The 27,554-nt window shown below is 36.2% G+C and overlaps 1 protein-coding gene across 1 annotated transcript in view; it reads left to right on the forward strand.

Moving 5' to 3' along the window:
* LOC149807913 (metalloendopeptidase OMA1, mitochondrial-like) overlaps nt 1–27,554 on the forward strand; it is a 79,920-nt gene that overhangs the window by 23,416 nt on the left and 28,950 nt on the right. Inside the window, exons 3-4 of the mRNA XM_089971938.1 lie at nt 6,249–6,413; nt 21,110–21,217. Coding sequence (XP_089828064.1) covers nt 6,249–6,413; nt 21,110–21,217 — 273 coding nt within the window. The remainder of the gene's footprint in view (nt 1–6,248; nt 6,414–21,109; nt 21,218–27,554) is intronic.

A 27,554-nucleotide genomic window follows, 5' to 3' on the forward strand; every position in this document is an offset into this window, starting at 1 on the left:
AGTTTTGTCCAAGTCTTGATGTGTATGTGGTCATTGGACAGTGCAAGAGGAGAGCATTTTTTTATATTCATACAACCATCCAGAGTCACTGTTTATATTCTAAAAGTTTCTTTGAGCTTATGTTACAATTTAGTCATGATGATCTATAATTGAATTAGGATCTAGATTCTAGTTAGAGCTACCAGTATCACTTTCATGGTGTTGGCAGTGCTTGCTTCCATGTGTCTATACTTTGCAAGTCCAGACATAGTGGACACTGATTGTAGTTACTAGAGTTTATCATTCATGTCACAGCTAGAAAACTGGATCTACTGTTTGTTGTTAAGCCTAGAAACGAAAAGTACATTGTCTGCATTTGTCAACTCATTATGAAATGCATGAATATGCAGGTCATTCACTTTTGCCAGCACACAGCGGTAAAACAAAAACATTTCAAAACTAGTAGTAAGCTTGAATTTCATAAATGCTTGAGAAAATTGCATCATATCTCGGTTTTGAAATTATTTAAAAAGAGGTTTGGACTTAAAGTACATGTGATTCAGTGACAACTACAGCTGCCTAATATCCCTAAGCTAAGAACTGACAAGTATGATATCGTATAACTACACTGAGCCAGTTATGCAGTTCACTTGGGGGACAGCGTGCTGATTGACAAAGTGCCCATCTTTCAAAATGACAAGCTCGCAAATGTGACATCTTATTGAAAGTCTGCTACTTACCGGTATGTGGAAAATGTTTTTTTTTGATATCCTAACAACTTTACAAATGAGAACAGTTATTGCAACAATGTCTGTATTTTGCAAATCTTGTAATCTACTGTATCAAGTAACCTGTTTAGCATCATCATTCAGTTAACATTTTTTAGCTAAGATCGACGACATTGTACATAGTGGATCATAAAATGTTCTGAAGGTATGTTATGAATAATATATTCTTAGCTTGAAAGCAGGTCACTGTGATATATATATATATATATATATATATATATATATATATATATATATATATATATATATATCATGTTTCACTGACTTCAGGCAATGTTTTTATAAAAATTTCTTTGGCATTATGAAATTGAAGTTTGGATTCATCCTTATCAGCAGTATACCAGTCTTAAAGTAGATCACTGTTAACAATATTTTGTGCCTCACTGACCATGATCAATTTCGACAGTTAAAATGGTTCTCTTGTACTGTTCATTATATGGTTATGAAACTTGGTACAGGATACCTTTCAGTTATAAGCACACCAGTGTTTTGAAGAGCAGGTTATTGAATTTTTTATCTTTTCTTAATTTGAATGTTTTTCTAGATATTTATCATTTTTGTTTCATGAAGTTTTATGATAGATTGCATCATTAATAGAACTATGAACCGGGATCAGAACCAGTTTATTGTGACCAAAATTTCAAACCTTACTGACCTTGGTTCATTTTTGTATTTTAGTTTCTCAGTTAAGGTGATGAAACAGTGAAAAATATGCCATACTGCATCTGTAACAGATATTTACTATTATAATCAAGACTGTTGTAAGGGACAGATGATATGGACAATCACCCAGGGTGCCAAGCCAGGCCTGGGGGTCATTTCATGGAGTTCAGGATATTTCTTTTAGTGAGGAGTTCAGAAGGCGATGCTTGCCTGGGATACCATTTTGTTCAGCACAAACTTGCAACAGCCATGATTATAATAGTAGTGTGATGTACATTTCATGCTATACTGACTTTGATTAGTTTTGCACACAAGTTCTTAGATCTGAATGTATTTGGATTGATTTTTTTTTAACATAGCTTTAAAAAAAATTCAGTCATATCGTCATGATGTTTGCAGTGTGGCATTTATAGTTATATCTAGTACTGGGGCATCATGCTTCAAACATGTAGCATGATGTTCCACAGTCACATTATCCTGAAACCAGGCCAACCAGTTCTAACACTAACCCTTTAATGTTGAGTGCCTTTGCAAGGCAGCTGTTAGTACCATTTATTCAATAAGTCGTTGGTATGACTAGGCCGGTGTTCAAAACTGCGACCTCCCACATCCAAGGTGGACTCTAACCACTAGGCCACCAGAATGGTCAGATCTGAATGTAAAGAAAAGATATATAATAAAAACAAAAATATATTAAACCAGGGTTAAAAGGATTTACAGAGGTACTTAAAATGAGGTAAACTGTATAGTAATTTTAGGCTGGAAGTCTTGTTACCAGAATCATGGAAGTAGGACTGATTTGAAGGTATTAAGAACTAGGGGTAAAATGATACACCTGTGCTGCATATCAATACGTTTCATGATAACACATGTGATACGATGCATGCTGATACACATATAAACTTGATGTTCTTTTCATCTCTGGAAGGTAGATGGTGCCCTTTTATGCATGTTGTCAGACTGATTGTATTTCCAGTATGCAGATTACAGACAGACATAGAGTTATCATCCATTTATATGCAATTCTCGTCAATGACAAGATAACAAAAATACCTTCAAACATACTACCTGTTGGTTGTCAGTGAGTTTTTTTCAATGTTTTAGACCATTTAATGGTGCACTCCAAGTAACTCACTTTAGCAACCATTGCAAAGCATGAAGGCTTTGAAAACGTCTTATTATCAATTTCGTGTCTCACTTAAACCTGGAAGACATTATCTTCAAAACAGGAGAAATAATGAAGTTTCCTTGTGCAAAGAAAATCTAATCTAGAAAAAATCTGGGCATGGGAATGAGAATGAATACCAACAAAATCTATCACATTGTTCTTCCTGCAGATGCAAAAGACTGTTACAGCCATGGGTACTTGTATTTGTTAGTGAGGAAGGAAAACTATTGACAACACCTAGTCCTATTCTGTATTTTTTAAAATTTTACACAAAGTGATAAACTTGATTAGTTTGAAATCTGCTCCCTTTCTGATTCTGTGCTAATTTTGTTTTTTCCATCAGAACCTTTATTCACTTGTTAAGTATCTCTGCATGAAAAGAGAAATTCCAAATTTGTTCCCCATATACAATTTAAGGAGAGATGCAGCCAGGACTTTATTTAAGGGGGACCTCCCTCTTTGTTACGGAAATAAGGGGAAGTAGAAAAGAAGGAGGAAATGGCCATAGTTCAGTATTTACAGAACACTTCAATATCCATCTCTCTTTCTTACTTCTCCACTTTCTTAGAGCTCTGCTGTAATCAAAATCTTTAAAAGATGCCACTTCTAGTTGTATAAGCATTAATCTTTTTAATATTTCTGAGGATACTCTGTTCCTGATACATATATGAATATTGTTCTGTGCTTCCCTCTAGGGGCATATACATAGCTAACTTTGATAGCTTGAATATGTTGGGGAAACTGATATTTATGGCAGTTATGTACAATTTTCCACGACTCACAGATATTATCTTTTGGATACATCTGCTCCAAAATGGGATTTTTCACCAACATAAACTTACTTCTTGAATCAGTAGTTTACTGACTACTATGCCAGATTTCTTACTTGTTCCATAATGCTGTACTAGGGTTTTTAGTCCATCAGTGCTATAGTCTGTTCATATACAGGTATTCCAATAAATATCATTACTTCTTAATTTCATTTTCTTCATCCTCATTTATTCAGTTTATCTCCACCCAAACATGTATACAATGTGACCCCACTATAGCTCGCTCCGTTATAACATAAATTCGGATATAACATGGTCGTGGCATGGCTCCCAAAATTTTGCATGCATGTATTTTTCTTGTACATGAAAAATAAATCTTTCTTAAAAGTACAAAAAAACGTAAAAAGTTTATTATTATTTTGGGGAAGAGAATGCACATGAATAATACAAAATGATCGTGGCATGGCTCCTGAAATTTTATATATTTTTCTTGTACATGAATAAATTCTTTTTTTAAAAATGTACCCATATAAAACAGTTTGCTGAAAATTTCAAAGAAAACAGATTACCTTTGAGGCACCAGTGGTTATGAAAACATACTAAGCAAATGGAAAAAATCCGTCTCAATCATGCAATACAATTATTTGATGTTGCCACCACAATAAGAAATGGACATTTGTTGGTTCTCCGAAGCTGGCCTTTAGTTGTGACTTCAATGACGCATGCACCCTTCATCAAAGAAAGCTGACTACAGTCTTCAATAAAAACAAAGAACTTTCTTCAAAGGAAGTCAGTACCAAACTTACATAAAAGCAATGGAATCTAATTGACTTTTTTTTGTTTTCCAACATGACTGGAACACATTTACTGTGCTGTGAAAGTTTTCTTTTTGCAGGGGAAAAGTTCATGCTTATGAATGCTACCAATGGTGGCTTAAAATGCAAACTAACTTTTACCGACTTGGGACGTACTGAAAAGTAAATGTGCTTTATCATTCATTACATGATTATGCTATGTACATGGTGTTGATACTCTATTCATGCTATACATTAGACATGTATTTATAAACAATATACACGTATATGTACCAATCCGTGGTTCTCTAAATAAAGTAAAATATTATGCATGCCTTCTCTGTTTTCACTACAGGTGTATTTCCCATTTAATATGCATTGATTTAAGATTGTAACTGTGCCAATGAAGCACATATTTACCGCCGCATTTATTATCTACACCTCCCCCCTTCCCCTCCCCCGCACATTTTTGGGGGTACATGTATCATTTTCTTCAGTTAACTGACCTGGTTGCTTATAACACGGTTCGGTCTATAACACAGTCGGGTTCTATGGCTCCCAACTACTGTGTTATAGAAGGGTCACACTGTATATGGTTTTGTAGCATAACTTGATTGATAAAATACGAGAATTGCATTCTACTTTTAAATTGTCTGTATTTTAATTAGGCTCAGTATTATGTGCTTTTTACATTCAATTTTGAAATACCACTGAACGGGAGATTGATCATTGATCATGCCATTTATTTTTGTCATCAAACATGTACATTGGACTCATGTTTAACATCAGTTTTGGGCTCAAAATCACTCACTTCTATCTCCATTATCATGTTCCCACCTCCAGTAATTTGATTTATTTAAAAATTTTAAAAATTATTTTCATCATCACTATCATCAGCCAGTATTTGCTGAATGAAATCGTAATTTGAAGATGAACCATGCTGGGAATCAGACATTTTCAGTTTTCTAGATAGCCTGTATTTTAACTATGCATTTGTTAAACTTCCTTAGTGGAGGATTCAAAATATGTCATAATGCTTATTCCAGGGCATAATATACCAATCAAATTTAGTTTAACAACCACTCATGTCATGCTTGAAGAACCCAGATGTGTGAACAGTTGCCTACCCCAAAAACAGATGTCATGACATGAATGGTTAAATAAAAATTGTATCCTTCGTTGAGCACATTTTCATATATGGGACTTTTAACTACTTTGTGGGAGTACTCGCACATCACTCTTCTCCAAGTGTGTGAACTCCTAAAAAATTGCACTATTCATGCAATTGCATACTCTGACATCATCTCTATTTAAATAATTTACATATCAATTAATGACGTTTGTGTATACTGTCTCTTGCTCTTGAATCGCCTGCACTTCCTGTTTGTCACGCGGGGAATAAGCTACATTGATTTCTGATTGGTGGTTATTGTTTAACCTTGACTGGAACAAGCAATAACCACCAATGAAAGTTCAGTGTAATATATTTGATCGTGTAATACCAGTAGTGTAGCTTTCAAATTGACCAAAGTAGACAAGACACAATTCAACATAGAAACTTGTATAAAGGTGGTTATTAAATATGAGTAAAGTATTTAATTATACATGTGGAACACATTTGGAATGTAACTATATTCTTACATGGGTTAAGATAATTAGAATGGAATGGAGAGCACAAATTATGAACCATGTCACATAGTGTTAATATGTAGACAGTGAGCGTCGTGTTCTCAACAGTTTTTTACGTTTTTACTAATATTAATAAGTGCATGTGACTGCAAATGCAGTTTCATCTGAATTCTGTTTAAAGAACAACAAAGCAAACTAATAATACTTATCTATAACTGCTGAAAATTAAAACATCTTGCATAAGTTAAATATTGTTTTGTATGGATTCTCCATCTGTGTATCAATATGTATATTGTTCCAGCAAAAGTATCAATATATCGCTGAATCGTTTCACCCCAATTAAGAACTGAGGTGACTATTAAGGATATAATGCTTTTATAAAGATTATAGAACTGACGTGACTTTTAAGATATAATGCTTTTATAAAGATTATAGTATTCTATATATTCTCTTTCAGTCTACCATGAAAATACTTCCAGCCACTAATTCAAATTATAGGAAGGTAGCTGCCATTATAAAGAAACTAGTGGAAAGCAACCAGGACTTTTTTCCTGATCTGATGCCTGAGAATTTTACAGTTAAAATACTGAGGGGTAATCCTTTGATGGTTGCGACTTCACATGTAAGCTAGTCTTTTGACCCATTTTATTGTTGGTAACAGTTGTTGTCTAACTGCATGAAATCATTTCTTAATTTACATCGACAATTTAGACCATTATTAATTGATGTTATAAGGAATATTCAGATGTACATGTTGTTTGTGTTCTTTTTTTTGTTTTGTTGGTATAAACATTTTCACAATTTAATGGAGATTCATTTAGAGTTTTGGCAACCCATCATGATTCTGTTAACCCTTTATCTCATGCAAGCGTCTTTGGATGCCTCTACTCCATTCACATGGAAGCGCCTTTTGACACCTCTACTCCATTCACATGGAAGCGCCTTTTGACGCCTGCTGTAAACATCAGCCATCTTGAGCTGGTTTTCATAGTGCCAACCTTCAGCCCCCCCCCCCCTTTAAGATACTACATTCATTTCTGCAAATGACAAATACATCAGATCACATGGTCACTGTTTATGCGCAGGTCGATATCTGCTATTTAAAGTAACGGGGGGGGGGGGGGCCTGATGTCACACCCAGTCACATTATCCTGACACCAGGCCAACCAGTCCTAACACTAACCTCTTAATGCTGAGCGTCAAGTGAGGCAGCTGTTAGTACTATTTTTGTAAGTCTTTTGTATGACTTGGGCAGGGAATCAAACCCATGACACTCTCACATCCAAGACGGATGCTCTAACCACTAGGCAACCGGAGCGGTCTAATGCCCAGATGTAGAATATTTAATATTAATTGAAATGATACCAGTGATCATACTCTTGACTTTTTTCATTTGGTGGTGGTTGTGGCAGGGTTTTAAAAAAAATTGCAAGAAATGTTCCTTATATGTTGTAATAGTATCAGCTTGTGTTTACATACAGTTTCATTTATGTATCCTTTAAAAATAATGTAATATTGCACCTTAAAAAACATGATTTTGAACCTTGAAAAAATGATAAACCCTTGAAAATTTTGAAAGAAATATGCTACTAACCCTGACTGTTATTGTTTTATATTAGCCACAGCATGGATCAGTAATCTGTTTTAGAATTCTGAGGAAAATCAGTGTAAATGTTTGTCTCGTCTGCTTATGGATTGAAGGTTCATTCAACTTAACGCGATCAGTTTGTACATTCATAGTTTGAGTCTTCAGAACAAATTCCATATCTCATGTATGCCATAACCACTGTATAATTTTGTTTCATTCATGTTTAAATATTACTGTGTTCAACAAAGAGCTGTATACTTTTTTACCCATTATTTCATTTGAAACCGTTCAAAAATTGCTGAAATTTCAGTTAAATCGTCTGTAGTAACTATGAAATTTCACAAGTTCAGTCAAATTTTGCTGGTAATTCAATGAAAGTTTTAGTTAAATATCAATAAAATGTCTGTGAAATTTTAGTGAGATCTCACCAAAAGCTCAGTGAATGTTTTATTCAAGATTTTAGTGAAATATCGACAGCATGCCGGTAAAATGTTATCGAAATTTCATCAAAATTTCAGCAATTGTTTTGGTAATTTTTTAGTCAGATCTACTTAAAATTGCAGTGAAACCTCACTAATATTTTGACCAAAACTTTCAGTGAAATTTCAGTCACAATTTCACTAGGGCAGATGATAGCTATTATTACATAAAATACAAGAAAATCTAAGAACTTCATAGATGAAATGTAAACTGTTTGCCTTATGCAAGTACAGTCCAGTATGTATGCTTTAATTAATTGAACTTTTCTAGCCATGATATCCAGTGAGCTTACTGAATGTTCTTGCGCCATTAGTGCATCTTCCTTCATGCATTTTGTATCAACAGATGTTAAGAGTTGCTATTTTTTCATTCTTCTTTAAAACCACTGAACAGATTTTTTAAAAATTTCACAGATATCATCCAAGCATCAAGGTCTGTCAGCTTTATGACAGTTAGTTACGTTGATCTGCTGTTAATAAGATATGACTCCCATTACTAAAAAAAGATTCAGTTTAAGAGTACTTATTCTCAAAAGCCTTGGACTGTAGCACACAATGTTCATGATGTAGTATACCATGGCAACATCTCTGAAAGGGTCAGATCATTCACATGGATGCTCATCTTGGTCCCATTACCCCCCCCCCCCCCAAGCTGTGATCTGTTGCTGGACCTCCATGTTGATAGCATCAGCCTTCTAAGTGCCTGATGGTAGCTAGAATGCGTCCTGGGTTACACCTTAGTTAGATGAAAACATGAATGGATTTTGGCTGGGAGTTTGCCAAAGATCTTGGTGCAGATGTTGAACTTGCTGCAGTAGAGGTATCACTACACCAAACACTATTTGCTTTGAGCTTGCTGAGACCATCTGGGTGGTGCATGAAGTGATCTGCTTCTGAATGATCCACTGCTGGGCCAACACATTTTTGTCAAGACTATGGATGACACATTCAATGCCTCCATGTCACTACTTTTGGACAGGTGATAAACATAATCATAAATCTCTCAAAATAAGGATATTTATGTGTGCCTGTCCATGGTATGGACATTGTGCAAGCCATAGGCATCAGTTCTATAAAGATTATGGTCATGTTGGCTTTGTTGCAGATCCCCTTTGGGATGTGGGTGTACTGTATGTCGGTAGTTTTGTGCCTCCAGCAGTTGAAGAGGCAGGTGAGATTCTTTTGTCCATCCATTATCACATCATTAAATGTTCCTGTCATGATCAGAGTTGTTTCGCCCTAGAGCTTCATCACTGCTACCAAATGACAACACTGGGTCTTTCTTGGCATTGACTTCATAATCTTTTGGCTGTACAGTGCAATCTTCTCACAGATGGTTCATTCACTAATCTGCCACAGCATGGCATAGCATGCTTGGTAGTCTGCATTGAGAGCAGCCATGTACATCTGGCCCACTTCGTCAAGCATGTCAGGAGGTTCAGCAACAGATCAGTCATGCCACTGCCTGATGAACCATGGTCAAGTAGTAGGTTTTTTAATATCCACAGTGGGCTGAAAAGTAAATGACCTCCATATTTACTGACCACCTGCATCATCCTCTAACATGCTTGCATATTGTCTGCATTATTGTCAAAAGACTGAATGGTGACCACGATGTAGTGGTCTTGGTTAATGGCTAATTTCCTTTTGGGGGCCTGTGCCCCATGCAGCACAAAGAAGGTCACATTCATGAGGATTGCCAAGATATAAAAGCATGGCAGCAACATCAGCCAGTCATGGAAACCTTCCAAGGTTGTACTGGAGTAATTATCCCTGGAAAAAGCATCTGCTGAGTTAGAACTACGTTGGGCCTAAGAGCCATCTAGACATTTGGTTAAATGCCACCAGCAACCCCAAATTGGGTGAGGAACTTATCATTGTGCCACTGGCATGACCTGTCATACTCGTGCAGAAGTGACATGCAAAACAAACACAAGGCGGATCATGACTGACAGGCCATTTGAGGACCCACCATCAGTGAGTGACTTGGCTGCATGCAGACCTGACAGCTCCTATGATTTTGTCATAAGTATTACAGAAATGACCCTTAAAATAGGGACTTGCAGATTAAAAGGCAATCTGATTGTTTGCAGTAACATCTGTATACTAGGTCATCTTTTTTTTGTTCAGATCCAAGTTTCGTGTTCGATTCAGTGAAGTTGGTCATGGAACCAGTCCGACTTTACAGGAGTACCTCAGACGTAGCTGCTTTAAACTGCGATGCAAAAGTCTGTATGATTGATCAAGCTGTTGCTTATTTACAAAAAATGTCGTGCAACAAGTGATAGATTTTTAAACAAAAGGGATAGTAAACTGATTAAAACGTTTTGGTAGTCAATACAGAAGAATAAAAAAGAATATTTAGATTCTTGGGGAAAAACACATTATTTCTAAAGGTACCACAATAAATACCACTGTATATTGCAACTATAATTGGTAGCCAAAAGAGTTCCATATTTGGGGCAGGGGCATGACATGGTTTTGTTTAATTTCTGTCTGTCAATAGTTGAAATAATATCTTGCTCTGATTTATGGCAAAATAACACCATATTATATCTATGATATTATTTGGAGTGAATAATAATTATCTTCAGATAAAAAGGAAAGAAAATATTTCTGCTCAAAAGATAATCATACCCCCCCTACACACACAAATTAAATAACCAACAGCTTATAGGAGATGAATTTGCTAAGTGTCTTAATTGTTGTATAAGTTGCACTCTAAAAGCTGTAACTAAAGTGGCATGATTAAGCTCACACTACAGACGATACCATTAACACATTAACCCCTGGTGACGAGAATACTCATCGTACTTTTTCTCCCTGATCTCCCGCGTGCCTCGCTAATGTGGCTGAGTTTGTATAGCTTGTATCCCGAGTGCTGAGTTTACGAGGCAGTATTTGTCTAGGCCTGTATCCCGCACGACGAGTTAAATTGGCGCAAACCATTGGTTGATTTGAAGCCATTTCCTCATTATACAAGCAGTTTAACCAATAAAATTGTAGCTTACATAGAGTGAACATTTCTGAAAGGAGGGAAAATATTTGACTTCGATGGCAGCAGAAATAGTGAAAATATATACATCTGAAAAATGATGCAAATTGACGAGAATCAGCAACTGGGAGCAGACTTTTACTTGACAGATTCTGACGGAGAATTTTCTGGATTTTAATCAGATAAGATTGTTAGTGACATCGAAAAAGCTACTGGAAATAACAGCGGTTGTGACAAGAATGAGAATGTTGAAGAAGAAGAAGAAAATGAACGTAGAGTTGATCGATGATCGTAAATGATAAAACACACATTGACAAGAGGCTATACAAAGGACCAGCATTGGATTTAGACCCTGATGCAAATGAATTTGATTTCGTGGAGCTTTTTTTTCTTTTGAATAATCGTTAAATAAATGTTTGGGAAATATATGTTGTTAACATGAGTGTTCATAGTTCAAGGTTTGTCAAGTGTTCTATTAGTTGTAAAAAATTCAGTGAGAGTTCTAAGGAAGGAAGGTAAGTAAAGAGCAAGTAAAATATGTCCATTTGTGTACAGTATTCACAGGATGTTTAGTTTACAAGAGACAACAAGTGAAATTTCTGTGTACATAAAATATAATTGTTTCATGTATTGATGGTGTTAATAATTCTGTGTGAATTCATAATGGATTTTATGGATTATTCACGGCAAGAGAAGCAAATTGGCAAGTACATCATTTGTTTTCACCATCATGCATTAGTTTTATTTCTGCATGTAGCATGAAATTTATACCATTATGTATCTAAGTTCATTGAGAACTGCCGTGCCAAATTTCAGCTGAATTAAATGAATACAAATAAAATAATAACAATTTTATTGCAAGTAGCCCCCTTTATAAAAATCTGCAAGCCAATTGCTGTCAGCTAGTCTCAGGGATACAGGCACTGGAAAGGCTAACACTGCTCTAGGTGATCTCTGCAAGTATGCTGCAGGGGACTGCCTAGCTGTTTGGCTCAGGGGTTAATGTGTTAAAAACGTTGTTCTGACATTCAAGTGATGCTGAAGCCAATAATTTACTAGCTATACACATTAAAATTTTGAGTGGGATGACAACACCCAGACAAGATATTTATCATTGTTGTTGTTGTTGTTGTAGGTTTAATGCCATTTTTCAGCACAAGATAGGCTATACATGGCAGCTAGTATAAATGGTGGAGGAAGAACCAGGGAAAACCCTGGAAAGAACCACCGACCTATGAGAAGATACTGGCAAGCTTTCTCACATACCCACATTGGCTGAATCCAAGAGTTGAACCCATACAGACAGAGGTGAGATGGTAGTGATCCATAATGGTGAGCACTTTAGACCACTCGGCCACTCGAGTTCCCCAAGATATTTATCAAAGAGGGCCAGTAAACATAAAACCCACTTACTCAACAAATGAAAAAAATAATTAGTGAACTTGAGAAAGTTAAATAAAATTGAGACAGAAAAACGTGTGCACTCTTGAAAATCGTGTGATGATTCACAGCCTTACAAAGGAATACATATACTTAACACATTCAATTGTACTAGTAAATATCTAAAACATGACGCGTTTTATTTCCGAAATTGATTCAAATGTTTGATTTGTCTATAATATATTTCACAACATTTCATTTGGTGATTGCATTGGCAGACATGACACATGTCCAACATGTGACCAAAGGGTCTTAAATATATAGACAAAAGTACATTGCGCTTTGTTTCAAGCAGGTTGAAAGAATGAGTTTCATGGTGCATAGAAATATATAGAGTACATCGGGCAGAGATGCAAGTTCCTATGCCATATCAAACAAGTTCTTTCCCCTGACTGAATAAAACATTTATGTGGTTTTGTATTTATTGCATGTCTCCTTTTTAGCCACATTCTATTATATTTTTTGTACTGTATAATTTTATAAAATTGAGTAAGGCATTTGGTGTTATATGAAACATATTGTACAATCCTCTGAATAAACTCCCAATTGAAGTATGTTTCCAGAGCTAGCCCTAGATACATACTGTGCAAGTGTGTCACCAGTCTGTCTGCATTGTTGAGATGGTGATTGTCACATTTTCTAAGCCCAACTATAAAGTCATGTATAAACTGTAATCTACCTGTTTTGAAAATAGTACCATGGCCATGTGTTTGATGTCTAAAGACTGACATGGGCTAGCAATGTGACATGACTGGCCAGAGACCCAGAACTTGGATTGGCAAAGCGATAGATTTCATGACTAACTCCTGCATGTTAATAGTCTAAGATCAATGGGAGTCCATGGGGTGAGCAAGGTGTGTTCTCATCCGTCCCCACATTGACAGACAGCGAGAGGTACATTGTCCGTTACAGAGGGTGTGATAACAATTTAAATACAAATTATAACTTTCAGAACTCTGAGAAAAAATTTAGTATTCACCTTGACAGATTGCTAATCAATAGGGTTACTCCAAGAATGAAGCCACTCATAATTTGGCAGTAAAACTAGAGAGGAGATTCTAAGCAAATACAAAGCATGGAAAAGAAAGATTTTTTAGAGGACACAGAACTTCAGGTTCAATTGAGTCCCAAGTCTAGTTGGAGATGGAAGTGAGACTGGCAGAAACAGTCAAAGTCAACAGAAGTCTAGTTGGTAGAGAAGGCAGTGGAAGAGTAGGAATTTGGAGAGAGTTGAGAAGTCAAGGAAAAGGAGTCTGGAGGAGGAGGAGGAGGAGTACAGAGAAGTTGAGGAAAAGGAGAAGGAATTTGGAGAAAGTCGGGGAGGAAGAGAAGAAGGAATTGGGAGAAATGGGAGAGAGAAGAATACCACAGATGAGTAGAATACAAGGATAGGTGGAAATCAGTCTCACACTGCTAATCAAGTGATGCAGTAGGCTATTAAAGAATCAAATGGAAGAAATGTAATTGGGAATTTGAAGCATTTGTTTTGTATATTTAACCATTTAACCATTGGCATTGCTGACTGGGGGTTTGGATCTTTACATCTCTCTTTCACTAATCTAACTTCCAACCAAAATCGAGCCAGGGTGGGACCTCTATGAGTTTAAATAAAATATTGGGAGCACCCCACACCATAACAACTCTCACAGTGATCATAAAATTACTCTCTAGCTTTGAATAAACAAAAATGTATGGGGCATATCAATGGATTTAAGCTGCATTGACACTGGCAAGTGGATGTTTCCTTGCTTCTCTACAAGAAATTATTGATGCATTGAACTTAACGATGATAATGTAAGCATATAGTTTTTAACAAAACTAAGATTCAGATTTTTAAGAATCATTTTAATATATTTTAACAAGAAAATTCTAAACAATATTGTTCTGTTTTCTCTTTATTTTCTACTTGAACAGTATCAAGAATTTAAAAGTGTAAACAAACGTGCAATGCCCACCATGTGTGTCAGTGATGAAAAAGTCTCAAAATTATAACGAGATGTAATTCTTCTACCTTTGTGTCATTATTCAAAGCAGCTTCTGCTCACCTATTTGTCTACCTTTGTGTTGCAAATGTTGGTCTGTTTTATCCTCCGATTTACTAATTAAATTTTTCATTAATATTAATAGACAAATTAAAACTTCCTCCACTTATATTTGCTCCTTACAAAAATATTGATATATAAAAAAAATTCTGCAGATCACATTTTTGAAACTCTGGAGCAGATATGAGTTTTGGGTGATTCTTGTTTTGTATATGATTTACATTGTGGAATGTCTCCTCTGGGTGTCATCAGTGCTGCAGCTGGGAATGACATCAAATGGGTGCATGGTTCAGAAGTTGTTTTTCTCTGGTTTCTTGAACTTTTTTGTTTAAGGTCATTGTGCACAGAATTCGGCAATTTTTGGTCAGTTGCTCCCTCATCTGGAGATCGAATGCCATTGCTGTATTTACTGTCCATTAAATATCTGTTTATATCTCTGTTAACTATTGTGTATCTGGTTCATGGTTTCATTAAAGTAGCCAGGTAGGCATCAGTTTTAGTGTCATTTAAAACGGGGGTAAAGTTTTCTCCCAATGTGGAGGCATTTCTAACCATGCCTTGAATCTTGACTTGACTCTGCAAGTCTTTCTTGCTTTGGATGTTTTAAACTTTGTACACAAAAGTACTCGGTCTCCGGCAGTGGCATCTCTGTATTGTTTTGGTGTCAGTTGAAAGCACCAACTTATCTGAGAACTCATTGTCAAACATTCTGTCCCAAATGTTGTCATCCTCAGATCTGTTTTCTTGGTGGTATATACTGTGAAATACTCACAAAAAAATGTATTGCTACTTAATGGTACTCTCTTGTTGTCCCTAGTAGCTAAAGTGGCATTTCATCCAATGTGACTACATTCATAGCTGCCAACCCTCATGATTTTGGCATGAATTTCATGACTTTTTCAGCGATTCACAATATGATGCTACATGCAAAACAAATCATGAATTCCCTGATTCACACTTATTTTAACTCTTTAATAAAATAACCGATTTCCCGTTAAGTGCTAGTTGTGATATCGGCAGTTGCCGAGATGGTCCTGTTCTTCTGGTTGCTATTTAGTGGAACTATAGCTGATTGATACAGTTGGCAGTGGTAGCAAGCAATTTAGCATATTTTAATCTATATGTATAAGAGTAGTCTTACAAAAGCTTTTGAGAGACACTGGGGCCTAACCGGAATTTTGCTCTGCGCATGCGCTTCAAACACTGATTTGAATTACCATTCGGCACCACATCCACAAGCACATGATTCCAGGGTAAACTAATGTGTACACTCACCAATTAACACGCATCTTGAAAATGTCTTCACCAACAAGGAAAAAGAAATGTATTGCACAAATATTTAAGTTTATTTTGGAATATACCAAAAATTGGCCATGCATTCAGCCATCAAAACACTGATATATATCATGCTTTTTGCATGCAGTGTACCACAAATGTTAGCATTGGGCATGGTGGCAGAGACGATGTGAGGAAGCGGATTGCAAAAAGTGTATAGAGGTTGGGAAAAGTAAGAACTCGCAGCATATTTCAGCTCTGGATAGAAGACCTGCATGCTACCAATGCTGAAGCATTGTAAGTTTTCTTGTTGAACACAATCTACCTTTGTCAGCTGGAGACCATGCTAAACACTTGTTCCGACAAATATTCCTGGACTCGAAGATTGCTTCATGAATTCATGTCATAATTCACTAATTTTTATCCCAGTTTTCACTAATTGCGAGCCTGGAGGGTTGGCAGCTATGCTACATTTCTTAAACTCACAATTGTGTTTTGACATTTTTGAATAGTTGAGAATGTAAAGTAATAAATCATTTCCAATAGTTTATCAGTGGACTGTTCTGGAATATTTCAAGTTGTAAAAGTAATTCCAGACTAGGTGTGTGATATGCAAATTTTACAAAATCACACTGAACACCTGCATCTAACGCCAGATCAGCCATGTAAAATTAAATGGGTATGTAATAAAACTATATTTGTAATATTCACCATAATCGGAGTCAGATAACAATTGTTTTGTAAAAGGAAAGTTAATTTGCTGAACTATCTTGCAATGAATAATGAAAACAAGAAAATAATATCATTTAAGTGGTATAAGGTTTAGCGAGAATTTCCTTATATTTCTTACTGACGGAAACTACCAATATGTCGGTACAGTGAAAATGTACTGTGGTACATTCCATTGGAAAAAATACATCGGTATACCAGTAATACCATGCACCTGTAATTGCCATTGCCATAGTCCACATGAAATTAATTTTTTAAATATTATTACATCAGGTTGAGAAATCACAAAAAATTATTGAGCTCTATAGGGTTTGTGAAATTGTACATGAAATATAGTACAGGTATATATTACAAACTTTTTATTTGAACACAATGTTTACTGTCATTGCATCAATCTTGAATCATGCTTCTGGACTTCTAAATGCATGTTTCCCAGCTTGACAATAACAGTACATGATATTTTGTTACACCTTACTGAAAACTGGTTTAACTTAGGGGGGAAAAAATTGACTGAAATACTGAGAAGGTCTTGTTAGGGTTAGCAGGTCTGTGTTTTCTTGTTTTGGACAGGATGAAGACTAAGCTCGTAGTTGGTGGTTGCACAGGCATCTGAAGCTGTGTCCAGTAGGCTTTTGCAATGACTGCCTCTCTTGCAACCATCTATTACAGCCGCAAGGGATATTGGAAGAAGATGTCGGCGGCTAAAAAGCTGGTAGTGGCTGCTGGGGCCCCGATCGAGACAGCCATGGAATAGCTGAGAAAATAGATTGTGTGAGGAGATCTACCTGATGCTACCATTCAAAGTCATCCATCCAAGTTTTAGTGTTCTGAACCCCAAAGGATGTCTTGTTCTTGCTGCATGATAGGATGGATGGCAAATGTACTTCATGCTGACTGGTGGATATCACCAGCTGTTACAAGATAGTTGACCACCTCACCATCAAGGAGGCTACTGAAGTTGCAGCTGTGCAGATGTGGATCTTAAGATAGGTTCCATTCAAGTGGCCCAAGTTGCAGCAGGTCAACCCCAGGCATGAGTTGACCATCATTTCAGTAGATTGAAGAGTTATTTTAGCAGCTCCTGGCCAGCAATAGCATCCTTATTCAGTACAGCAAGGCTAGTTTATACTCGACTCAGGGTATCAAAGAGTAGCTTAACTGAACTCTAGCGAAGGAGCTTTTTGGTCACCAGTTCACCAGGGACTGTTGCTGTCTGAAAAAGTGGTGGCTATGCTTACCATGGAATGGGTTCAGCAACTACAGCCATGGTTTCTGCCCTGGATGGAAGGTGACCCGGCTCACAGGCACAAGACGGATCAGTGCCAACTGTGCCCCAACCTACAGCACCTGCACTACACCAGTGAAAGCCACATGGGCAGCCTCTCAGTGCACTGGCCCTGGTGTGGTACTTGTACATACCTGACAAGCTGCTGGAGGGTGGGACCTACTATGTCACTCACTCAATATTGTTGCTGGAAATGTAAGTTATCCTCAACCAATAGGAAATCCCTTACCTGTCTGTCAGCTGCCACCTTGATAAATCCCTGATAAGATGAGTGTTTGGCCACCTCACCAGCAAAATGCCTGTCAGAGAACCGGTTGAATGAAGAGATTTTGTGCCTATGGGATATGGAGGTCCCTGTGGCATGTGTAACTTAGATGTACTGAATGACACTGGTTTCTGCTGGGGTTAGCAAGCGTGCTGTGGCTACTAGTAGTACATACTCCAGCACAACATGTTTGCTCTGTGATTTTTTCCTACAGCAATGGGATGTTCATGTGTGCTAAGCCTGGCATGACCAGACTATACAATGGTATTTTATTGTGTACAACCAATCACAAAGTTAAAAAAATTGCTGCTTCATGCTGTTGGCTGCCCATTAGGGCATGCATGTGTGTGGCTTTATACCCTGTGATACGTCTCTAAATGATTAGGCAGAGGTACATGTATACTCTTGTTCAGCTGCTGAAATTTTGCATGTTGAAAGGGCCTTGATTCCAGCTCATTAACAACCTTCCTATAACTCTCAGTTGGCCTTTAATTCTATGCATCTCAGTTTGTCAGCTTGGTTTCCATATGTGATGCACTTCCAGCAGGTCAGGAGTCTCTGTATCTTGGGGTGTGAACGTCACAGTAGTTGTTACAGCACTTCTTATTGCAGGTGGTGGTTCTATTGCATCTAGGTGCACATCTGAGTTCCTTCATGACCCATGGCTTATGATGGTATATCATACATAGGAGCTTAAATCTCTAATTTTGTGATTTGTTGGTAACCACTTACTCCAATGCTGCTAGAGCATGCAAATGCGGGAATCATGCTATTATTTTTACAACTTTGCAAACTTTGGGAGCAATGATGCATGAGAACTTGCAGAGATTAGTTTAAAGACATACATATAAAAATGTACTCAGCACATTATACAATTTTTATTTAACTGTTAACCCTTAAACTGTTTGCTGTAGCTGATAGAAATATTGTAGCACTTAATATTGTGACCTCTGTCTCTTTTCAAGTAAGCAGCTGTTTACAGATCTGGGTTCTTCAGCTTCACATGATCGGTTGTTAAACTAAATTTGATTGGAACACTAGGCCTGGAACAATTGTTGTTGTTTGAATCTTGTATCAAGGAAGTTTTACAAATATGTGATTAAAATGCAGGCTACCCAGGGACACCAAAATGGCCAATTTCCAACTTGTTTCATATTCAGTTGATGATTTCTTTCAGCAGATAATGGCTGAAGATAGTGATGATGCCTTTGATATTTATAGTTATGAACTAGGTTAGATTATTGGAACTCAGAAGGTGTTAATGAATTTACCAGTGAGTGATTCTGAACCATAACATACTATTAAATTTGATTCATATGTACATGCTGAATAGACAAAAACAGATGGCATACAGGTCAAGACGTCTTTAGTGGTATTTCTAAAATATTGCTAAGGCAGAAAATTCAAGTCTAATTGAAATGCAGACGATTTAATAGAATGCAAATTTCATTTCTTTTCTCAATTTAGCACAGTGGAATCTTATGCTACAAAAATATATAACATATTAGGTTTAAGATATATTGAATACTTAAGAATCGAAAAAAAGTAAAGGTATTTACTTGATCCGAATATCTCTGTCTTAAAAAAGTCACTTTGCCTTTGATGGACTTGAAAACCTAATATAGTATGATGGAGCAGATAAGAAATCTGGCATATTGTATATACTTGCTTAAAAGTCAAGTAGACTGCAAACAACAAAGATCCTTATCTGCTGTAGGATAATGCACCTGCGGACCAGGGCCTATGTTGTTTTTTCTACTGATTTATACTCCTTAAAAACTGTACAGACGCAGATCTGCTGGTGCATTATGTGATGCAGAGCTGGGTCTGTGCAGTTTGCAGTTGGATTCATAAGTGAGTGTATACGGTAATGGTTAGCAAAGAACTGTTTTCAGAAAGTGAAACTTTGGCAGAGCTTCTGCTAGTGAAAAATCTTATTTTGGAACAGAAGTATCATATTGAAGTGTCAGGTAAATATTGAACTATGGCTGTTTCCTCTTCCCCCTACTTTTTCTTCTACTCCTCCTCTATTTTTCTGACAAGGGGGGAGCATCCCCATTAGATAAAATCCTGGCAACATCTGTGCTTACTACCCATGACTTCACATATCTGGGGGGATGGAGACTTGCTCTTTCGATGAGGCTAATATATCTTCCAATCATTTTACATCCAACATTGAGTTTAGATGAACTTTATTATTGTTTCAAGCATCCAACAGGTTTTTCGCTGGATTCCTTATCATATAATTCGTATCAAACTGGTTCCATTTGGTCACTTTTGTGGGAGCTGAAACTTTAGCTGGCTATAAATTTTCCATATATAATATACAAAGGGTGGGCTCATTTTACAGGATGTAGCTGCCTTGTTTATGGTAAGTCCACCGTTAGCTTTTTATTACTACTTCATGCTTGGCCTGAATTATGACATTCAGTTTTTCTAAACTTGGTTGTAAAAAATATCATACGTTTTTGTAGTTATAACTTTTGCATTGAATACAGCCTGTTTTGAATTTATAAAAGTATCATATAATTTGTTTGCTTCCCACAACATTTCTGTCATTGGGTCATACCTAGTTGGGGCCATGGGATCATTTTAGCTCGTGTCATAGGCCTGTCATTGTTATTAAAGAGAACATTTCTCCTTTTTATGAAGTTTTGGCTATAGATCTTTTAAAAACATTTTGGATTTAGACTTCTCCATGCATTGCCTTGTTAGTACAATTATGAAGAACTCCTTGCCCAGACAATCTCTAATTAACATAGGTTGGTATGTTTCCATCCATATCTTTCATTTATTATAAAAGTATTTTATCTAGAAATTGTCACTTCAGACTTTGTTAGCTTCATTATTCAAACTCAATTCGACCTGGACAAGAAGATTTATGCAATTACAGTGTTTGTGTCTATATTTAGATGACATTATTTTATTTGTATGCTATTCGTATTAGTATTAGATTTGCGCAAGTTTTTCTGTCATTTTATTATATTTTTGATTTAATCTTGTTAACATGATTTCACAGAGGCACTTGTGCAAAAAAAGGCATAAAGTGCATGCTTATTTGCTTATGTAGATGAGCCAAGGTTTTTTTTGGTTATTAAATATGCTATTTTGGAAGCTTTATTATATTTTCATACTTTCTGTATTTTAACTTTTTTGTTTGCAGTAAGTGCATGTGGATCCAGTCATAGAAGATCATAATATTTCTATTTTCTCGTTTCAGACTGGGGAGATATTGATAGCAAAAGAGTTTCTAAATGCATGCAGCAGTAATGATGAGACAGCCATGGTCCTCGGTCATGAGCTTGCTCATTATGCATTGTCCCATCCTGTAAGTGTATCATACAAGCTGGCAGTATTATGGTCAGTTAACATGCATCGTTTACACCAGACTCTCATTGATTTCTGTTACCTCTTACCCAAATCATTTAATATTTGGAACTTAATATCACATACTTCAGTGCCACTCTAGTCTGTAGGTTCTGCCTGTGTATGGGGACATGGGGTTTAGAATTTGTTTAAAGGTTTTCTTATTACATATTTACACTTCCCCTTACCCAGTTCATTCATATTTTTGGTATAAAATTGTCCAATACTCCCCTTCTGTCAGTGTCACTCCAGTCTCAATGTTCTTTCCCAGTGTAGGAGCTATGGAGTCAATTATTATAACAAGGACAAAGTTAAAAAAATTCTTAAGTGGTCTCCCTATTATATTGGCACCAATTCTGCACTGGAAAAGTGGCAGTACACCTCACAACAGGGTCTACAAACATTGACTGCACTATAAGCGAGGTGCAAGTTACTGAGGGACCTCCAAAAGCTGGAAAAAAATTGCTTTGGCATCGAGAAAACCATTGGGGGGGGGGGGGGAGCAGCATAGGGAACTGGACTGTTTAATGCTGAATTTTCATTTTACTATCATGTCGATAATAATAATTTTTAATAATGTGCTTTTTCTAATGAAGTTGTTTGTTATTCTGTTTAAATAATATTTATTTTCAAATTGTCTAGCGTATGAAAGATTGTTCCTACTGGTTTCAACAACCTTCAAGTGTACGCTAAAAATCTGTGTATTACGTCACTGCTTTTTGTTTTGTTGATGAGTCTGGTTCCCATTTTGGTGTTTAATTATAAGTTTCCTGCAAAATCGGGAGTCCTCAGAGCAGAAAACTAGACTAACTGTTGATAAACCACCAAACAAGATTCCATTTTTAAAAAACACGTGACATTTATTTCGCGAGACAATCATCTACATCAGAACTCAATTTTTGTATTGTTCAGTTAGTACAGTATTGATGTTGTGATTTCATTGGAAGTAATAATGAAACTTCTTATCATCCTTGAGGATATCTCTAAGTGCCAGTTCAAGAATTCTTTGAAACTCACTTGCCCACAATGGTCCATATCTGTGAAATCAAGCTCCAAGCTCTTACTTTTATGAAGTATTCTTTTCACTAGGCTGCCTTGTTATTTTTTTATCACAGTTATGAAAGAGTTGGTTAATTTAAGGTAGTTTGTGTTACATACACATTAACATTTATAAGTGTTCGATTGATCAAGTGAGGTGAGTTCAGCCAACATATGACCGGGGCCACTAGATTTTAAATTTGTAGGATTTTCATGCCTTTTAGCTTTTCTTTTATTCCACCTCCTTTATTTGATTCAAAAGACATAATTAACATAATAATACAAAGGAGGCCAGCTTTTAATTTAGTGCAACAATACAACAAATACTTCCGCAAGTCAGTTATCAAAACATGGTCGGCACTTAGGTTCTCGGAGAAACGCTCGAAGACATAGCTTTTATGGTAGATTCATGCATTTTACGTTTAATTACAAGAGGACACATTGCATTTATGACGATTACACTGAAAAGGAACTAAAATATAGAACTAGAACACAAATTTCAAGTGATGATAAAATGTATTTAATTTGTATTTATTTAGTAAAGTACTGCCTCCACTCTGCATAAATGACAAATTTTTTGATCAAAATTTCCTTACATATCGTTATTTGCGGTGTACTAGGAATGTCATTTGAAGAAAAAAAATGTAAAAAAATTGTATCACCTATTTTTTTTATTTGATAGTTCTTAGTGTTGGTTAAAATTTGCAGGTCCTATCTACCGTTTTTGACGATAAAATGAGCGATACATCAAAGTATTCGTTACCAATTTTGATCATGATTTTCTTCAAGTTCAACAAATAGGGATACATTTTTGGGGTATTTTCTGGTTTAAAAAGTGGGATTCATGCCTGACCCCACATTGGGTTCACGAGTTATCAGTGTGCGAGTTATCGAGTGAGTAGTGTATAAGATTGGTGGCCTTTGCAGAGTGGGTCATTTTTTTTGGAGAAGTATATGCAAGTGTATGTAGTAAGAAAGCTACATTCAGCTTCAAAGCATTTAATATCTTCCTTTAAAAGAAACATTATTAAAAGGTGAACAAATATTGTGAATAGTTCTTGATTCTTATGTGTGAAATGTGGGTGGCGTACTGTTGGCATGCATATTGCTGTTTAAAAACATCAATTAAATCTTGATGCAACTATTGCTTGACATCTAGAATCATTCTGTTTCTGTTTACATAAACTCTATCCGTTGTCACTGAGACAAATATCTTTTCCTTTTTTGTCTAAAGTAATAATTTTCTGTTTATGTGATCACATGTTAAAGCATTGGGACTGTATATTCTTATGTTGCTAATTGTAGAGTAATTATCAAACAGAACTTTTATAGAATAGACAAAATGCCTTGTTTTTAACACACTAACCACTAGCGACGAGTTAATGTGGCAGGAGGTAGGTAGTAGCCTACTGCCGAGCTCTGTAGCGTCTTGGTCATGCATGATACACTAAAGTGGGTGGTATTATAGAAAGGTAGACTGATGTAGCTCTACAATGATACCAAATAATCTGGAATTTCTTGTTGCACTACAAAATACAGAGGGAAAAACCTCATTTTTGGAACCTATTTTTTTCTATGCAAAACTGGCCCGTGGTCGGGATCTGATTTTGTGTCTGGATTTGAGACTTTTTGGTCTCAGATCTAAGGCAGACTGGTATGAACTGCAAACAGACAGATGAACCTTTGCAAAAATTAGAATAGAATGGGCATTTGGAATAAAGAGTGGTCTTGATACAAAAATAATGGTTCTGTTTAGCAAAAAAAAAAAGAAAAAGAACTCCAACTTTTATCCTTCTGCTCATGCACGAGCCAAATAACCAAGGAAAAACCTGGGATTTGGTGTTTTCGGATCTATTCAGAAAAAGCTTTCAAAATGTGTTTCCTACTCGAATTTCAGGCGAAAACGACAAAAAAGACATGGGGTTAATGTGTTAAAGGAAGTAAAACATGTACTGTCACATGATTTGTGGTCTTCATCTGGTACCCTGTTTTGGTCAACATTAATTTTTCTTTCTCTGTGAATGAACAACATGTATATGTAGCCTAGGTTGGCAATTTTTTATGATCTTGACAATAATGTCTGGTTGTAATCATCAAACAAGAACTCAACAGGTGTGCGAAGCCAAAAACTAGATTACATATTACTAGGTTGTTGAGCTAATTTCCTGTAAACATAGGCATTCACAGATTATTATATACAGCGTGATCCCACTATATACAGTGGCTGGGGTCCATCGAACCCAACTGTGTTAACTACTGAACCATGTTGTAAGCAAGTCCATTAGCTGAAGAAAATTATGCATTTATCTAAAATAAGGCCGGGGTTGGGGTGGGTGGTAATTAATATAACAACACATTACTATAATTGTTTAGATGCTACATATACATGTACTTAAATTGGCCTAGATTTTGGTCAGCTGGAGACAGCTATCATCTTGCCAAGGTTATCCAAGGGATGAAGCTATTCATAGGGAAATGAAAACGTGAACAAATTGCAAGATTCCCCGTCTTCAATTAACTTGATGGCCAGATATCTATAGTTTTAAAAGATTGGAAATTTAATTTGCATTTTAAGCCAGAGTTTGTAGCAACAGAAAGCATGATTTTTTTCCCCTGCAATAACGAAACTTTTATAGCAAAATAAACATGTTCCATTCACCTTGAAATGCAGCAATTCATCAGATTCCATTATTTTTATTTAAATTTGGTGTTGACTTCCTAAGAGGAAAGATTTTTTTATTTTTTATTGAAGATTGTAGTCTGCTTTCTTTGATGAAGGGTGTGTTTTTGTTATTGAAGTTACTGTGAAAGGATAGCCTTAAAGGACCAAATAGATACATGTTTCTTATTGTGGCAGTAGCGTCAAGTTGCTAGTCCAAGTAGATCTCTGTAGATCATGTATCAGAGATTTTAAAGAAAAGGCCATAACAGATGTTCTGTTCAGACAGGGATAATACTAAAGAAAATGTGAGTGTTCTGAAGGATTTAATTCTGTGAGTTAAAAGAAGAGGAATTTTATTTGCCATCCACATACGAAGGTCAATCTAAATAAGCATATTAATTTCTAGTGAGCGGGCAGTAGTCTAACACTATTTATTCTGAAAGATCCATTATAAGGTAGTGCCTCGTCTGGTTGATCTTTTCAGAAATGTCAACAACAAAAAAATGCAGAGATTTTTCAGCATACAGTACTCTGGCCAAATGTCAGACTAAGCGGAATATGATATAACAATGCACTGTTAAGATGTTTCATCAATATGAACAAAGAATTTGTTTATCTAATAATAAATAAATTCCAGTGCATTTTATATCAAGATTGCTGCTTCCTATCATAATACCTTTGAATTTTGTTACTCCAAACCCAAGGTTGTATGTTCAAGTTTAAATGGTCAACAGTGTTGCAAAAAAGACTCGCCAGATAGTATGTTTTGATTCCAGAAAGGAAAATAAATCACAATTTGCGACATCGATTGAGCTTGCATGGTCACTAAATAAAATGTAAAAGAAAAATTCATGTATATGAAATCGCACAAACCACGTGACATTCATCTTGTATTAGGATTCATATGCGATCTCTTCCCCTAAATGATAATAAACTTTATAGATTATTTTAGATTCCAGATTCCTGGTAAACTTGTAAGTGGTCCTGAATGAAAATATTGCAGATCTGACAGGCTAATACTGTTGTGAAAAAGTTTTGAAAATCAGACCTACTTATTTTGAGGGCAAATTATTCTTGTACGTTGAGTGGGGCACCAGATGGGGAGTGATCTAAGGTTATTGCCGTTATGGATCAACCTTTTCTCACTTCTTTCTGTTTTGGGTTGAGGTCTTTATCTCAACCACTATGGGTATGTGAGAAAAATTGAGTTATACTCACAACAGTTTTTTGCAGCTATGAAGACAGTGACTTGTACATGTGCAGTATGAATTTTGATCAGACTTTGTTTTTTTTTCTTCATTGAACAAAATCTTCAGCATTCAGATGTTGATTTAAAGGTCTTGATTTGGTTAGGAAGGTTGAGGGGGGGTGATATAAACTTTATAGCAAAACAAACATGTATGGATTGTACCAAGCCCTGGCTTTGTGGATAGTTCTGAAAATTACCATGAATGATGTCAGTTTAATAACTTGGGGCCTTTTCAAAATATATTATTTATTTACCAGACCAAACTTAGTATGTGAGTATATTTTGTCAGTATCTGAGATGAGTTCAGTAATTTTTGTTGATGAATCAGGTTGAAGGTGAAGTTCCAAAGAAACATTTTTGTAATGCACTTTTCTTTTGAATATATAAACTGAGAAAATATTGTTGTTAACCAATTTGGCATGCTGTAGTTTTTCAAGAATATTGGAGATGATTTCAATATGCAGCAACTAAAATATGTAAAAGAAGGGAAGAAGCAGACTTCTTGTAAATTCCTATAAATTGGTTGCCTGCCAAACCACGTCATGCAAAATATATGACTTTTAACTTACAAATCCCTCAACTTAGTGTCATTTTGAAAAATATAATTTTCACTAATGTTAGCAGCAACAGAAAGAAAACAACAGAGACCTTTCTTTACCGCCTCACTATATGTTAGTAATCTGAATAACGGGTAAACAGTCCTACCTAGTGCTTATGTAAGCAGTCCTGCTTGGTGCTCATGTATGCAGGCCTGCTTGGTGCTCATGTAAGCAGTCCTACTTGGTGCTCATGTAAGCAGTCCTGCTTGGTGCTCATGTAAGCAGTTCTACTTGGTGCTCATGTAAGCAGTCCTGCTTGGTGCTCATTTAAGCTGTCCCGCTTGGTTTTCATGTAAGCAGTCCTGCTTGGTGCTCATGTAAGCAGTCCTACTTGGTGCTCATGTAAGCAGTCCTGCTTGGTGATCATATAATCAGTCCTACTTGGTGCTCATTTAAGCAGTCCTACTTGGTGCTCATGTAAGCAGTCATACTTGGTGCTCATGTAAGCAGTCCTGCTTGGTGCTCATGTAAGCAAACCTATTTAGTGCTCATGTAAGCAGCCCTATTTAGAGCTCTTGTAAAACTATCATTGGGGCAGTTAATACAGTTGATGACAGGTAGTTAAAATGTATGACAGTCAGAGATAAACAATTCCACCATTTCACACTTAATTGACTGACAAGAGTTAAGTACTGTGGGAGAAGCCATTAGGCTAATTACACAAGTGCACTAAGTGGAACAACTCAATTTGAAGTTAGGATAAGTCAAAGAAGTGTGTTTTAACAAATGTTATTACACATTGTCAATGAGA

This window comes from Sinohyriopsis cumingii, chromosome 1 (assembly GCF_028554795.1).
Source record: "Sinohyriopsis cumingii isolate HCF-2022 chromosome 1, ASM2855479v2, whole genome shotgun sequence".
Lineage (NCBI taxonomy): Eukaryota > Metazoa > Mollusca > Bivalvia > Unionida > Unionidae > Sinohyriopsis > Sinohyriopsis cumingii.